Source organism: Carlito syrichta, unplaced genomic scaffold, assembly GCF_000164805.1.
Source record: "Carlito syrichta isolate Samal-C Ts95f unplaced genomic scaffold, Tarsius_syrichta-2.0.1 Scaffold311780, whole genome shotgun sequence".
NCBI classification, from domain to species: domain Eukaryota; kingdom Metazoa; phylum Chordata; class Mammalia; order Primates; family Tarsiidae; genus Carlito; species Carlito syrichta.
This window is the reverse complement of record NW_007255876.1, coordinates 590,349-607,470: the sequence shown is the minus strand read 5'-3', so window position 1 is coordinate 607,470 and position 17,122 is coordinate 590,349. Positions and strand designations below refer to the sequence as shown.

The window sequence follows — 17,122 nt, the reverse complement described above, 5'->3', positions numbered from 1 at the left end:
GCTGCTGTGGCCGGGAGCGGCCACTGCACTCCAGTCTGGGCGACAGAGTGAGACTCCAACTCAAAAAAAAATAAAATAAAAAATAAAATAAAAAATAAAAAACACAAAACAAAACAGTAAGTCAAATCCATACATATAAGGCAGCAATAAAAAACAATATTTTCAAAGACTATTTAATGACACGGTAATTTTTTAAACCCTTAACATAATACCAAGTAGAAAAAATGAACATAAAAATTTACAGACTGATCCCATTTAGTAAAACATGTATGTATATATGTCTGTCTGTCTGTCTCTCTCTCCATATATATATATATTAAATATATATATATATATATATTTTTTTTTTTTTTTTTTTTTGAGTTGGAGTCTCACTCCGTCGCCCAGGCTGGAGTGCAGTAGCACGCTCATGGCCACCCCAGCATCAACCTGCTGGGCTCCGGCGATCCTTCTGCCTCAGGCTTCCAAGTAGTCAGAACTACAGGTGCGTGCTGCCACACCAGGCTGATTTTTTATTTATTGCAGAGAGGAGGTCTTGCCAAGTGGGTTCCGGCAATCCTTCTGGCCTCAAAGTGCTGGGATTATAGGCTGAGCCACTGAGCCCAGTCTTAAATATATCTTTTTAAATGTTATAAATTTATAAAATAAACTCAACATTAAAACCAGCAAAACTAGCACTTTTATGTGTGTGTTTATGTATATTTTGTTTATATATATGTGTGTGTTTTGTATGTGTGTGTGTGTGTGTGTGTGTGTGTGTGCGCGCGCGCGCGCGCTGTTGCTAGTTGGACTGCTGGAGTATTTCTCTTCTCTATATATTATTTTCTAAAAAAAAAGTAGGGTAAACATTTACTATTTATAAAATCAGGAAGTTTAAGATTTTGTAGTTGTTAGACAAATTTTGAAATCATATCAAATGATGATGGTATCTAGAATGGAAATCCAGAGTTAGATACAGGGCCCAAAGATTCAGTGAAAATGATGAAGTGGTCAGGACAAATGAAAAGACAAGGTACTAAAGGGGGTTACAACTTTACAAAGATGCAAATATCAAAAGAAGTTACTTAAAAAAATTAATATTTATTATTGTGTTTTTAAGAAATTTTGAGGGGTGTCTTTTAAGACACTATTGAGAAGCTAGGAACAGAAGGGAACTTCAACACAATAAAAGGCATTTATGGGCCAGGAGAAGTAGCTCATGCCTGTAATCCCAGCACTTTAGGAGGCTGAGGTGGGAGTATCGTTTGAGTCCAGGAGTTCAAACCGGTCTGGGGAACATAGAAAGACCTTGTCTCTATTAAAAAAAAAAAAAAAAAAATTTAACCAGGCATGGTGGCATGCACCTGTAGTCCCTGCTACAGATTAATAGAATAAGTTTGACAGTTCTGAAATAAACAGTAACACTCATTGTAATTAATTTTCAGCTAATGTGGCAATATCATTCAATGGGAAAGAATAGTCTCTTCAACAAATGGTGCTAGGTCAACTAGATATCCCCATGCAAAACACTGAAGCTGGATCCCTATCTCACAATATATATAGAAATCGCTCAAAATGGATGAAAGAGCAAAAGGTAAACAACTCCTAGAAGAACAAACAGGCATAAATCTTCAAAACCTTAGATTAGGCAATGATTTCTTAAACATGACACCAAAAGTACAAGCAGTAAAAGATAACAGATAAACTGGATTTCATCAAAATTTAAAACTTTTGTACTTCGATGGATGCTACTAAGAAACTGAAGACATTCTGCAATTATACAGGCAGTAGGAAAGAAAAAAATTACATGAAAAAAGCAAACAAACAAACAATAAAAACAACCCACAGAGTAGGAGAAAATATTTGCAAATCATGAATCTCATAAGGGACTTGTATCCAGAATACATACATACAGGAGTATAACTCAACAATAAAAAAGATAAGTGGCTAGGCTCGGTGGCTCATGCTTGTAATCTCAGTCCTTTGGGAGGCCGAGGCAGGAAGATTGTTTGAGTCCAGGAGTTCGAGACCAGTTTGGAAACATAGTGAGACCCCCCGTATCTCCACAAAAAAGTTAAAAAATTAGCCAGGTTTGGTGGTGCATGCCTGTAGTTAATCCTAGCAACTCAGAGGCTGAAGCAGGAAGACCGCTTGAGCCCAAGAGCTTGAGGTTGCAGTGAGCTATGATCACACCACTACACTCTAGCCTGGGCACCAAAGTAAGACTCTGTTTCCCAAAAAAAAAAAAAAAAAAGTAACCCAAATAAAAATGAGTAAAGGATCTGAATAGACACTTCTCCAAATGGCCAATAAGCACATGAAGAGATGGACATCATAATTAGTCATAGGGAAAATGCAAATTTAAACCACAAGTAGAAAAAACATTAAGAATTATTGCTTCAGTCGGGCGCAGTGGCTCACGTTTGTAACCCCAGCACTTTGGGAGGCAAGGGCAAGAGGACTGGTTGAGTCCAGGAGTTCGAGACCAGCCTGAGCAACATGACAAGACCTTATCTCTACAATAAATTATAAAATTAGCCAGGCGTAGCGGTGCATGCCTGTAGCTCCAGTTACTTGGAAGGCTGAGGCGGGAGGATCACCTGAGCCTAGCAGGTAGAGGCCGCAGTGGCTGTGAGTATGTCATCGCACTCCAGCCTGGGTGACAGAGTAAGACTCTGACTCAAAAAAATAAAAAAAGAATTACTGCTTCATAATCACTAGTATGGTCATTAATAATAAAAAAGAGACAATAACAAGTATTGGGGAGGATATGGATAAATTAGACCTTCATACTTTGTGGGTTAAAATATAAAATGGTGCATTCCCTGCCAAACAGAGTTTGGCAATTCCTCAAAAAGTTAAACAGACTTAGCCACATCCCAGCAATTGTACTCCTAGGTATAAAACCAAGAGAACCGAAAACATACATTCATATGCAATGGCTCATGCCTGAAATTCTAGTACTTTGGGAGGCAGAGGTGAGAGGATCCCTGCTGAGTCCAGGGATTAGAGACCAGCCTAAGTTACTTGGAAGACTTTGTCTCTACAATTTAAAAAATATATATATTAGTCAGGTGTAGTGGTGCGAGCCTGCGGCTCCAGCTATTTGTAAAGCTGAGGCAGAAAGATGGCTTGAGCTCAGCAGAGCAAGGATGCAAGTGGCCATAAGCATGCCACTGCACTCCAGCCTGGGCAACGAGTGAGACTCTGACTCAAAAATAAAAATAAACCAGTACATGATAGCTCATCACAGCATTATTTATAATAACCAAAAAGTGGAACTATCCTAAATGTTCAACAATCGATGAACGGGTAAACAAAATGTGGTATATCCACACAATGGATTATTGAGCCATAAAAAGAAATGACATACTAAAACATGCTACAACGTGGATGAATTTTAAAATACTATGCTAAGTGAAAGAAGCCAGACACAAAGACCACATGTTATATCATTTCATTTACATGAATTGTTCAGAACAGTCAAGTCTATAAAGACAGAAAGTAGACTATTGGCTTCTACATCTGGGGGAGTGGAAAGACAGAATGGCAGCTAACGGGTAGGGGATTTGTTCTGAATCTGATGCAAATGTTCTGGAATTCGCTGTACAACTTTGTGAATATACTAAAACCATTAAAATATATACTTTAAAAGGGTGAAGTTTAGCCGGTCTTGGTGGCTCAGCGCGGGTAATCCCGCGCCTTTGGGAGGCTGAGGTGAGTGATGGCCTGAGCCCGCAGGTTCGAGACCAGCCTGGGCAGTGCGACCTCATCTCTACAATAAATCAAAAAATCAGCCGGGCGTGGTAGCGCACGCCTATAGTTCCAGCTACTTGAAAGGCTGAGGCGGAAGGATCGCCGGAGCCCAGCAGGTCGAGGCTGCGATGGCCGGGAGCGCCACTGTACTCCAGTCTGGGTGACAGAGCGAGACTCCAACTCAAAAAAAACAACAACAAAAAAAACAAAGGGTGAAGTTTACGACATATAATTATATCTCAAGTAAAATAAACTATTAACGCACACTGATAATCAACAAGTAAGAAATAAAAATAAACGACTGAAATGGGTGTGGTGGCATGCCATCAATAGTTCCAGCACTTTGGGAGACTGAGGCAGGAGGACTGCTTGTGACCAGGAGTTCAAAACCAGCCTGGGCAACAAGGTGAGACCTTGTCTCCACCAAAAATAGAAAAAAATTAGCCAGGCATGGTGGTGTGTGCCTGTAGTCCTAAGCTACTTAGGAGGCTGAGACAAGAGGATCACTTGAGTCCATGAGGTCAAGGCTGCAGTGAACCATGATCACGCCACTGCACCCCAGTCTGGAGAACAGATTGAGACCTCGACTAAAAAAAATAGAAAAATAAAAATAAGGCAGGGCACAGTGGCTCATGTTTATGATCCCAATACTTCAGGAGGCGGAAACAAGAATTGCCTGAGCCCAGGGGTTCAAGACCAGCCTGGACGACTTGGTGAAATCTCATCTCTACAATAAATAAATTAGTCGGGTGTGGTGGCATGCACCTATAGTTCCAGCTACTTGGAAGGCTGAGATGAAAGGACTGCCTGAGCCCAGGAGGTCAAGGTTGTGGTAACTGTAATCATGCCACTGCATTCCAGCCTGGGTAATGCCTGGGTGACAGAGTAAGACTCTAACTCAGAAAAATAAAAATAAAATAAACTACTGAGGTGTCATTTTGGAAACATCAGTGAGAGACAACTTTTGAGCTCTGAGTGTAGAAGTTAGGAGAATGTACAGTCTCTTCTCATGGTGGTTACAGAGAAGTAGCCTTAGCTAGATAGAGTTTCAGGTCATGCCAAGAAAGGTAATGCACTCTTCTTTGATGTACACAAGAGTGAAGGGGATTCAGTAGAAGGATTTTGTGTTAGCTGTACAGGCCAAGAGAAGTAGCATGAAATAATATTGAAGAGGAGAGCATGTGGAAAGAGATATTCAATGAAGATAAAAATCCTTCACAAAACACTTTGAAAACAGAGGAAAATAGTAGAATCACAGACAGATGGAAAGAATTTAGCACAACAAAGGGAATAAAACACAAGAAGCTTCATAGAAGTTTTGGTTTTCTGTTTTCTAAGAGTTATATAAAACACTCAGCAGTACCTGACATGATATAATTATTCATGATACACATTTACAAGGCTACACAGTACACCCTACTTTTATTAATTTATTTTTGTTTTTTATTATAAAGATGTGGGGTACAATTCAGGGTTAGGTATACAAACGTTTATGCAGGTACCCTTGTTGATGAGGTATGCCCCTCTCTCCCAGCAGTTTCCCTCAACTGCCAATCCCACCTCCCTCCCCTGACAATGTCCCACTATTGCCAATCCCTTTCTTATAAGTATTATGATTGTTCAAGGTCTGTTTATGAGTGAGAACATATGGTACTCTGTTCTTTGTTTCTATGATAGATCACTGAATATGATCAACTCTAAATTCATCCAAGTTGCTGCAAAGTCCATATGTTTGTCCTTCTTTATGGCTATATACTATTCCATTGTGTATATGTACCACATTTTCTTTTATCCAGTCCACCTTCAATGGGCAACATGGTTGGTTCCATATTTTTACTGTTGTGAAAAGAGCTGCAACAAACATATGTGTGCAGGTATCTTTTTTATAGAATGATTTGAGTTCCTCTGGGTATATTCCCAATAGGGGAATTGCTCAGTCATATAGAAGGTCAACTTCTAGTTCTTTCAGAAATCGCCACACTGTCTTCCAAAGAGGTTGCATTAGTTTGCATTTCCACCACAGTGTAGAAGCATTCCTTTATCTCCACATCCTCGCCAGCATCTGTTGTTGTTTGTTTTATTAATGATGGCCATTCTTACTGGGGTTAGGTGGTAGCTCAATGTGGTTTTGATTTGCATTTCTCTGATGATGAGTGAGGCTGAGCACTTTTTCATGTGTCTGTTGGCTGCCCGAATATCTTCTTTTGAGAAGTGTCTAGTCATGTCTTTTGCCTGCTTTTTAATGTGGCTGTTTGTTTTTTTCCTTTCGGCGCGTGTGAGTTCCTTATAGATCCTAGATGTTAGGCCTTTGTCAGATATACAGTTGGCAAATATTTTTTTTCCCATTCTGTCTCCCTGCTCTCTTGATGGTTTCTTTTGCTTTGCAAAAGCTATTCAGTTTGATGAGGTCCGACTTGTCTATCTTATTTCTTAAGGTATGGGCATTTAGGGTTCTGAATAGGAATTGGTTGCCAGTTCCAATTTCCATAAGGGTGTCTCCTGCATTTTCTAAGACTCTTATAGTTTGAGGTTTTATGTTTAGGTCTTTGATCCATTTAGAGTTAATTTTTGTGTATGATGATAGGTAGGGGCCCTGTTTCAATCTTCCGCATGTGATCAGCCAGTTTTCCTAGCACCGTTTACTGAGTAAGTTCTTCTCTCCCCAGTGGTAGTTGTTGGAGGCTTTGTCAAAGATGAGTTTGCTGAGAAGTTGAGGCTTTGCTTCAGAACCTCTATTCTGTTCCATTGGTCTATGTGCCTGTTCTTGCACTAATACCAGGCTGTTCTGATTATTGTAGCCTTTTAGTAAAGTTTGAAATCTGAAAGTGTGATATCTCCTGCTTAGAATTGTTTTGGCTATTCTTGGTTGTTTATGTTTCCACATGAATTTCTATATTGTCCTTTCAAGGTTTGAAAAGAATGATGTTGGTAACTTAATGGGTATTGCATTGAATCTGTAGATTGCCTTTGGTAGGATGGCCATTTTAACAATGTTGATTCTTCCTATCCATGAGCACAGAATATTTTTCCATTTGTTTGTGTCTTCTTAGATTACTCTGAGCAGGGTTTTGCAGTTTTCCTTGTAAAGGTCTTTCACTTCTCTGGTTAGGAAGATGCCAAGGTATTTCATTTTTTGGTGGCTATTGTGAATAGGATTGTGCTTTTAATATGGGTCTCTGCTTGTTTTGGTGTACAGAAATGCAACTGTCTTTTGCACGTTTATTTTGTACCCTGAGACTTTGCCAAAGTTCTTTATTAGTGCCGGCAGGTTTTTGACAGATTCTCTTGGATTTTCAAGGTATAGGATCATATCATCAGCAAAGATAACTTGACTTCCTCTTTTCCTATTTGGATAGCCCCAATTTCCTTCTCTCGTCTAATTGCCTGAGCTAGGACTTTCAACACAATGTTGAACAAGAGGGTGAGAGTGGGCAGACTTGTCTTGTTTCAGCTTTCAGGGGAAATGATATACCCTACTTTTAAGCACAGGACCTGGCACACAGTAAATACGCAATGGATTTTTTTAAACCTATTACCTTTATCAAGAGTATCTACATATTTACTTTCTGCTGTGCAGTAAAAATGATAATACAGACCATTTTCTATAAGAGGTGTATTCTACTTCCCATATTAATATGCTAGTCATTTCATTACTAACCTTATAAGACTCAGTGAGAAAATGTGTGTGTGATTTAACACTCACGGAATAATGAAGAAAGATTTGAAGAATGTATAACCATCACACTAATCTGCCTCCTTGTCTTTTTCCAGTCTTCTAAAGGTCATTCACATCTCTTGTCTCATGGATCCCTTGTTCTATTTTCAAAGCCAGCAAGTTGAGTCCTTCTATCACTGAACTCTGACCTCCTCTTCTGCGACTTCCTGTTCTACTTTTAAGAACCCTTGTGATAACACTGGGTCTGCCTGGATAATCCATGATAATCTCCCCATTTCAAAATCCTAAACTTAATCACGCCTGCAAAGTCCCTTTTGCCATCCAAGGTAACTTTCACAGGTTTTGCTAGTTAGGATGCAGCTATCTTTGGAGGGGGAAGGTATTATTATTCTGTCTACTACAATTACCCACCATGACATTAATAATACATATAGTTCTGACAACATCCAATGCATTTATTCAAATGTGTTAGACCTAGTTGACTTTGAAAAGGTAGTAAACGAGAGTTACCCTGTCTGGGGAGAAAAGAAAGGTCATGGCCGGGCTCGGTGGCTGTAATCCCGTGCCTTGGGAAGCCGAGGTGAGTGGATTGCCTGAGCCCGCGGGTTCAAGATCCGCCTGGGCAACTTAGCAAGACCTCATCTCTACAATAAATCAAAAAATTAGCAGGGCGTGGTAGCACATGTCTGTAATTCCGGCTACTTGGAAGGCTGAGGCGGAAGGATCGCCGGAGCCCAGCAGGTCGAGGCTGCAGTGGCCAGCTCTACTCTTGGCGACAGAGTGAGACTCCTACTCAGAAAAAAAGAAAGGTAATAACTGATATAAACAAGCAGCTGGGCTCTGCTGAAATATAATTGAGAAAAAGGCTATGAGTTTAGACTAACAGGCAGTATCCAGGTCTTTACAAACTTTTTATTACTTGCTTTGTTTGAAAAACTAGAACTTCAACTGCATTGAACTGATGAAATGCATTAAACAGGCAAGTGACAGAAGAGCTATATTTCAGAAAGTTAATTCTTACAATATAAAGACTAAATATGGAGAGAGGCAGTACAAAGAGATCAGAGGCAAAGAACAGTTTGAAGGTGGTGGTGGTTTTAAACTAAGTCTAGGCTGGGCTCGGTGGTTCAACCTGTAATCCCAGCACTTGGGGAGGCTGAGGTGAGTGGACTGCCTGAGCCAGTAGGTTTAAGACCCACCTGGGCAACTTAGTGAGACCTCGTCTCTACAATAAATCAAAAATTAGTCGGGCATGGTAGCATGTGCCTGTAGTTCCAGCTACTTGGAAGGCTGAGGTGGAAGGATAGCAGGAGCCCAACGGGTCGAGGCTGCAGTAGTCGCGAGCATGCCACTGCATTTCAGTCTGAGTAACAGAGTGAGACTCCAACTCAAAAAAATAAATAAACAAACAATGTCCAAAACTTTTTGATTCCACTCACTTCAAAAAGTGGAACCAAATTCTCTTCCTCTTATTATCCCCTAAATTATTAACTTGCTTCTGACAACTACGGTGCGATAGGACTGACAGCACATAACTCTTGATACTTTGTTATAAAGGCATTGTGGCTTTCTCATGGTTTTCTCTCTAGGATTGTTTCCTCTGGGAGAAGCCAGCTGCCACAGCATGAGGGTGCTCAAGCAGCCCTATGGAGAGAGCAACATGGTGTGGAATTGGGACCTCTTGCCAATAACAATGTGAGTGAGCCACTTCAGAATTTGATCTTCTAGCCCCAGTCAAGCCTACAGATGGCTGCAAACCTGGCTGACCGCAACCTCATGAGAGACCCTGAGTCCACCTAGATAACTGCTCCCCTAATCCCTGATCCACAGAAACCATGAGATAATAAATATTTCTTATTTTGAACCACTAAGTTTTGAAATAATTTCTTATATTGCAAAAAATACTCAACACAGAGATGGTGAAAATAATTTAAATAATTAATACAGAGAGTCAGAACTATGCCCAAGAAAGGAAATGAGGAGAAAATCATGGATTCCAGCTGTGTTTTGGTCTGTGTGGGCATAAGGGCTTAAGAATAGGAATAATTTCAATAAGAATCATTCAGTTTCTGGTTTGAATGGGAAGGTGCTATTGACTGGAATGAACTTGGGGCAAAAAGCAACTGAACGGGGGCAGCAAGGGAATAGAAGCAGAAGGACCAGAGATAAAACAGCTTTTGGACATTTTGAATTTGAGATACCTATGAGAGATCCTGGTAGGGTAGAAATGTACAATGGGCAGCTAAAGTTTGTAAGGCATATTCAACTAGAGGTAATATTTGAAAGCTATCCATGCACAATTAAAATCAAAGATGCAGATAAAATTTTTTTAAAGGAGCTAAAAATAGGCTAAATGATCTTTCTCTTATGGCATGCTAAGATTTAATACTTCACTCTTATTAGTGCAGTTCATTTCACTCAAAAAATCAGGTCTGGATAACTGATATGCCATAATATGTGTATTATAATATAGAATAGTATATTGCCATATATGTAAGTGAATAACCAAACATACATTTGGCCAATTCAAACCCACAATCTCAAGGCTTTAACTGGCAGTTACTTCATACCACTTACACATATCTCTCCTAATGCTTAAACACAGTGGTTTAAATCTTGTGTCCCATCAATACTTATTAAAATGACAAACAGGCCAAATGAGATGGCTCATGTCTATAATTCCAGCATTTTGGGAGGGTAAGGTGAGAGGACTGCCTGAGCCCACGGATTTGAAACCAGCCTGGGCAACTTGGCGAGACCTCATCTCTACAATAAATAAAAAAATCAGCCAGGCATGGTGGTACATGCCTGTAGTCCCAGCTACTTGGAAGGCTGAGGTGGAAGGATCGCCTGAGCCCAGCAGTTCGAGGTTGCGGTGGCCGTGAGTGTGCCATTGCACTCCAGCCTGAGCAACAAGGTGAGACTCTAACTCAAAATAAAATAAAACAAAATGACAAATAAAATAACTTAATAGCTTTAATATGCCCACAACTTCTAGAATAGTGACAATGATTCTAAAGCAAATTCATTAAAAGTACAAGAAAACTCAGGGAGAGAGACCACTGAACAGCGACCTACCGATCTGTCTGTAAAACATGGATAAGATGCTCCATTGCTTGGATACCCACTTCTAAGCGGTATTTCTGCACATGAAAAAGAAAAAAAAACATTACACAGGTCACTAACACCCAACTCTAAAAACCTAAACATTTATAAAGTTACAAACCTTTGATAATGATTTGAGAGCGCGCACAGCATTTCTTCGATCATCCAATAAAGTAGACGAAGCAACTCTGTCGCAAAGCTTTTGAATCTGTCATGAAAAAATGAAATGGCTTTAAAACAATGAAAAAGAAACCATGAAGCTCTTATCCCCTCAATGTATACCATCTAATTTTGAAGAAAAAAAAAGAGCAAGTGGGATGTAGTCTTTCACAAATCTAAAATCTATGTAGGTAGTAGTTTTTTTTTTTTTTGAGTTGGAGTCTCACTCTGTCGCCCAGACTGAGTGCAGTGGCCGCTCCTGGCCACCGCAGCCTCGACCTGCTGGGCTCCAGCGATCTTTCCACCTCAGCTTTCCAAGTAGCTGGAACTACAGGCGCGCGCTACCACACCTGGCTAATTTTTTGATTTATTGTAGAGATGAGGTCTCACCAAGTAGCCCAGGCGGGTCTCGAACCCGGGGGCTCAGGCAATCCATTCACTCAGCCTCCCAAGGCACGGGATTACAGGCTGAGCCACCGAGCCCAGCGTAGGTAGTATTATAACCTCAACAGAGCTCAAACTGATTTTTTGGAGAGACGTGAAAAGTGGGAAGGAGTGAAAGAGAAGCCAAATCAAATAAGTCATATAAATTGAGAAGTTAGGCCAGGTGCAGAGGCTCACACCTATAATCCCAGCACTCTGGGAGGCTAAGGTGAGAGGACTGCCTGAGTCTACGGGTTTGAGACCAGCCTAGGCAACTTGGCGGGGCCTCATCTCTACAATAAATAAAAAAACTAGCCAGGTGTGATGGCACGTGCCTGTAGTTCCAGTTACTTGGAAGGCTGATGCAGAAGGATCACCTGAGTCCAGCAGGTTGAAGCTGCTGTGGCTGGGAGCGTGCCACTGCCCTCCAACCTGGGTGACAGAGGGAGACTTCAACTCAAAATAAAAAAAATAAAAAAATAAATTGAGGAGTTAAGAGAAATCATTAGTGGAATAGAGTTTTCTATACATGCTTACTATGGCTGAACCAGGAGGGAACATAATCCAATATAGTTATGATAGAAGATAGAAAATTACTTTAAAAATTTTAATAATAATTGTTTACATCATAACTTTATCCTAATTCCACATATTAAACAAGAAAAGTCAAAACTGTTTAGCAAAATTTTAAAGTTTTAAGTGTGCCTCAAAATCTACAAGGATGAAATAATTCTATCATAAAATAATTTACAGGAATTAAAATTTGAGCTGAATTTTTAAACTGGACCATTATTTACACAGGGAAAAAACAGAAAACAACATCCAACAAGAAAAGCTAAATCAACTATGGTACATTCTTTGGTGGAATACTATGCAGCTATTAAAAAGAACTAACTATACTGATATGAAAATGCCACGATAAAATAGTGAGGAAAAAAGCAAGTTATAAAACTATATGAAAATTATGGACCTTCTGAAGCAAAGTACCAAACTATGTGGAAAAAACCAAATTAAAAAAGAATTTGGCTAGCTGGGCTTGGTGGCTCAGCCCGTAATCCCGTGCCTTGGGAGGCTGAGGTGAGTAGATTGCCTGAGTTCGAGACCCGCCTGGGCAACTTGGCGAGACCTCATCTCTACAATAAATCAAAAAATCAGCCGGGTGTGGTAGCGTGCACCTATAGTTCCAGCTACTTGGAATGCTGAGGTGGAAGGATTCGCTGGAGCCCAGCAGGTCGAGGCTGCGGTGGCCGGGAGCGGCCACTGCACTCCAGTCTGGGCGACAGAGTGAGACTCCAACTCAAAAAAAAAATAAAAATAAGAATTTGGCTGAGGCGAGTGGACTGCCTGAGCCCCCGGGTTTGAGACCAGCCCGGGCAACTTGGCGAGACCTCATCTCTATGATAAAATAAAAAATAGCCGGACATGGTAGCATGGGCCTGCAGTTCTGGCTACTCAGAGGCAGAAGGATGGCTAGAGCCCAGAAGGTCGACGCTGGGGTGGCCGTGAGCGTGTGTGCCACTGTAGCCCAGCCTGGACGAAGGAGTGCGACTCCAACTCAAATAACAAACAAACAAACAAAAATACAATCTGGAAACCTGAAACTATAAGACTTCTAGAAGGAAGCACAGGAGAAAATCCTTGTAACCTTTAATTAGGTAAGACTTCGCAAATGCACATTAAGAGCACAACCATAAAAGAAAAATGTAATAAACTGGATCTCATCACTTCTTCTCTTCAAAAGATACTATTAAAGAGAATGAAAAGATAAATCACAGACTGGGTGAAAATATTTGGAGAACATCTAATAACAAACATAGTTTTTAAAAACCACTATACTCAGTTCCTTTCCAGCTAAGTCACTTACTTAATGTCAGTTCTTACAAAGATTCCGTAAGTTGAGATTCTGGCATATCATGCAAACATCAGCATTTATATAAGTGAATTAAGAAAGTTCAAATACATATAGTGTATTCCAAATTATGATTTGCAGACTTCTATGCCCTGAAGATATTAATGGATTTCCTATGTGCACAGATCAGGTGGGAAACACAAGGTTCTACAATATACATAGGTTTCTGCAATGCAGGTTTTCTAAGTCTTTACAATGCTGATTTGCATTTTTCATGCTGCAGATATGGTAAAATAACCAAGCCTAACTTCACTTTCTTATTTTTTTCATTCTAACTATTCACATTTAAAAGTCATTCCTGGAAATAATACAATTTTATCTTTATTATGTAACTGGTTGATATATTTTGTACTCTAATTTTTTATTTACCACTAAAAAAACTACTTAGTTATCTCTTCAAAACATGAACCTCATTATTCTCAGTTCAAAATTTTTTATGCCAAAAAGTTTGCCTGAGTAGGACCGCAGTTGCCTCTACTTGGATCTTGTACATCTTGTGTTAATTTTTTAAAGGTAGCTTATAGTTGATATTATGCACAGAAAATTATTTTCTATGCATTTTCTGCTTCTTCTGGATCTGAGAGTCTTAACTGTCTTGAACCATTCAGTCTCAATACCATGCAGGGCTTGAACTTCAGCCTCAGTCCCACATTTGGATATAGAGTTTGTCTCAAAACATCAATTTCCATGTCTGACAGCTCTTTACTCCTAATTTGTTAAGTGTGAAAATAAATATAAAAGCTATTTGATGTTTGTGGAGAAACTCAGACTTAGGAATACTGGAGGGGGATCATAATCTTAGAGTTTGGAAGTTTGCTTTGCTTTTATTTTCAGTCTTTAGTTTGAGTTCCAAACAAGCTAATTTTTGAGACTTGCTAATTCTTTTTTAAAAAGTTGAGATATATACAAAGAAATTCTTTTTATTTTTATTTTTTGAGTTGGAATCTCACTCTGTTGTCTAGGCTGGAGTGCAGTGGCATGCTCATGGCCAACTGCAGCCTCGACTTGCTGGACTCAGGTGATCCTTCCGCCTCAACCTTCCAAGGAGCTGGAACCACAGGTATGTGCCACCACGCCTGGCTAATTTTTTTATTTGTTGTAGAAATGAGGTCTCGCTAAGTTGCCCAGGCTGGTCTCCAACTCATGGGCTCAAGCAGTCCTCCTACCTTGGCCTCCCAAAGTGCTGGGATTATAGGCGTGAGCCACCACACCCAGCTGAAGAAAATCTTAATCTCAGTCATTATGAAGATAAATGTAAGTCAAAATAGTAATAAGATTATTTTTATCTATCAGACTCACAAAAATTAAAAATAATAGTGCCACATACAAAATAGTCCCATTTTCTAAAATACAAAACCAGGCAAAACCAGGTACTCATGGGGGTGGACAGGGACTGAAGGGAGCACAGGAGGGGATTCTGAGGTGCTGGCAATGTTCAGTACCTTGATCAAGGTGCTTGCATAGGTATGCTGAGGCTATGAAAATACACAGAGGTTTACATATACAAATGTGTATTCATTCCATCAGAGGGGCAGTAAACTACAAAGGTGGCAATTTGGCAAAAACTGTTAAAACTGAAAATGTCCATACCCTTTCAGCCAGGAATCTCCACTTTAGGAACCTGCCTTTTAAAAACATGCCCACAACTACATAATATTATATACTAGAATGTTCTTTGTAGCAATATTTCTAACAGTTAAAAAGCAATTCCAAAGGTTCAACACAACTAAAATATGGTCCACATACACTATGTAGCTGAGAAATTAATAAGGCAGGTCCACGTGTACTGACATGAAGAGATGTCCAAGATACAAGTAAACAAAAGAAAACTGTAAAAGTATGTTTAGAATGAGCTCATTTTTATTTGGTTTTAAACTGTATCATTAATAAACTATGCGAATCAGTATAGAAAATAATTAAGACTATGCACTACACTGTCTTTTGGTGGGTTGCTGGACGGGTTCATTACCTACAGTATTTCTGACATTTGAGCTTTTATAATGAGCAGGTATTACTTTTATGTCATAAAGGAGCAATGATAGAATGAGGTGGGCTATGCATTATTGGATTTGCGAGGATATTCTCATGACTAGTTTATCTCATCTTTCTAAGACACTATCTGCACTCTGGTGCTCAAAATAAAAAAAAAGTAGCTATTGATAACAATAAACTACCACCACAGATATATCCTCCACTGGCTTCCGACTGCCTAAAGGGTAAAAGCCAAGTTTTTAGACTACAATGTACATTTACTCGTCAATAAACATACACTGAGCACATAGGTATCTGTGATTGCACTAACCAAAATAAGATATGGTCTCTGGCCAAAAGGCGCTTGTTCAAAAAGATAGTCATGTAAATAAGTCACATATAACAACAAGCTAAAGGAATATAAGCATGTACTATGAACAGCAGGTACACAAAAGAAAAAGGAGACAATTCTATCTTAAGAACGGCACATTAAGGATGCTACTCTTGAGTCAAGAATTAAGGGTTAAGTAGTAAATCAGACAACATGGGAAAAAATTCCAGGAACAGAAAATGCTTTCTTACTTTTCATTATTTACATTTTTTAATATAGAAGATAACATTTCATATTCAGACTAAGAAACTATTCTATTTGAGTTTTTAAACTTTATACAATTATGAATCCAAATAATAATTCTTAACATATATCATATGTTATCCATATTAAAATACACAAAGGGCGGCTCAGCCTGTAATTCTAGCACTTTGGGAGGCCAGGGTGAGTGGATTGCCTGAGCCTATGGGTTCAAGACCAGCCCGGGTAACTTGGCAAGACTTTGTCTCTGCAATAAATAAAAAATTAGCTGGGTGTGGTAGTGCATGCCTCTAGTTCCAGCTACTTGGAAGGCTGAGGTGGAGGGATCACCAGAGTCCAGCAGGTCGATGCTGGGGTGGCTGTGAGGATGCCACTGCACTTCAGCCTGGGCAAGAAAGAGACTCCAACTCAAAAAAAAAAAAAAAATACACAAAGGGAGACTTTATAAAACATAAAAACTTTCCCTTTCATAATACGTTAAAGTGCCTGTTATCTCTGACAGTGATGACTGATTTTTTAAAATGTGGGGGAAAATAGCCAACATTAAACTGTTAACATTTAAAAATTATTTCCTAAGGAGTTTACTCAAGTATCTGGTTCAGTAGACTGATTAATATGCAAAGCACTAGTTTTTTTAGGTAGTTGCAAAATGTGCCTTAAAAATGTCTAAATTAATCACCATTTTAAAGTCTACTGTTTTACATACAAAAATAAAATCTACTCAGTCCTGAGTTGGAGTAAATACATATCCAGAATATTTTTAAGACTATAAACGTGTTTTTTAACTATTAAACTTGCAAGTTTTTTTGTTTTTGTTTTTAAACATGGATGGATGGGGCTTGCACGGTGGCTCACGCCTGTAATACCAGCACTTTGGGAGGCCAAGGCATGAAGATTGCTTAAGCCCAGGAGTTCGAGATCAGCCTGGGCAACATAGTGAGACCTCATCTCTACAAAAAATAAAAAAATTATCCAGACGTGGTGGCACACACCTGTAGCCCCAGCTACTCGGGATACTGAGGTAGGATTGCCTGAGCCCAGGAGGTTGAGGCTGCCGTGAGCCATGATCATGCCACTGCACTCCAGACGCCCCAATTCAAAAGCAAACAAGGATGGATGAATCACTTTTGTTTTCAATAAAATACACTAGGTTTTAGAGGCAAGTACATATTTTTCTTAACTGGGGACTTTAATTAGAACTTTTCACTAGTGACTTAAAACAACTAAACTCAAGTCAGTCAACCATACTCCAGAGCAATAAGAGTTCAAAGGGAATATCAGAACAACTTACTTATCCAACTCCATTATACTAAGCTATTTCAAATGCCTTCTGTCAGGTATCAAAATGACCTTTTCATTTCAGTGATATCTGAAGGTAATCGGAAACTAACTATAAGCTTCTCTGTCTTCTAAAACAAAAAAAGAATGCAATTATAAGCTTTGTTAAACATATGAATATAAATTCTCTCTCTCTTTTTTTTTTGAGTTGGAATCTCACTCTGTCACCCAGACTGGAGTGCAGTGGCCGCTTCTGGCCACTGCAGCCTCGACC

General features: G+C 39.5%; 1 protein-coding gene across 2 annotated transcripts in view; it reads right to left on the bottom strand.

Annotated features, from left to right (window-relative positions):
- USO1 (USO1 vesicle transport factor) overlaps positions 1-17,122 on the bottom strand; it is a 94,288-nt gene that overhangs the window by 57,205 nt on the left and 19,961 nt on the right. For both annotated transcript variants that reach the window (XM_008069060.2, XM_021718069.1), the window contains exons 2-3: positions 10,638-10,724; positions 10,490-10,554 (exon numbers count right to left, since the gene is read on the bottom strand). In XM_008069060.2, the coding sequence (XP_008067251.1) occupies positions 10,490-10,554; positions 10,638-10,724 (152 nt within the window). The remainder of the gene's footprint in view (positions 1-10,489; positions 10,555-10,637; positions 10,725-17,122) is intronic.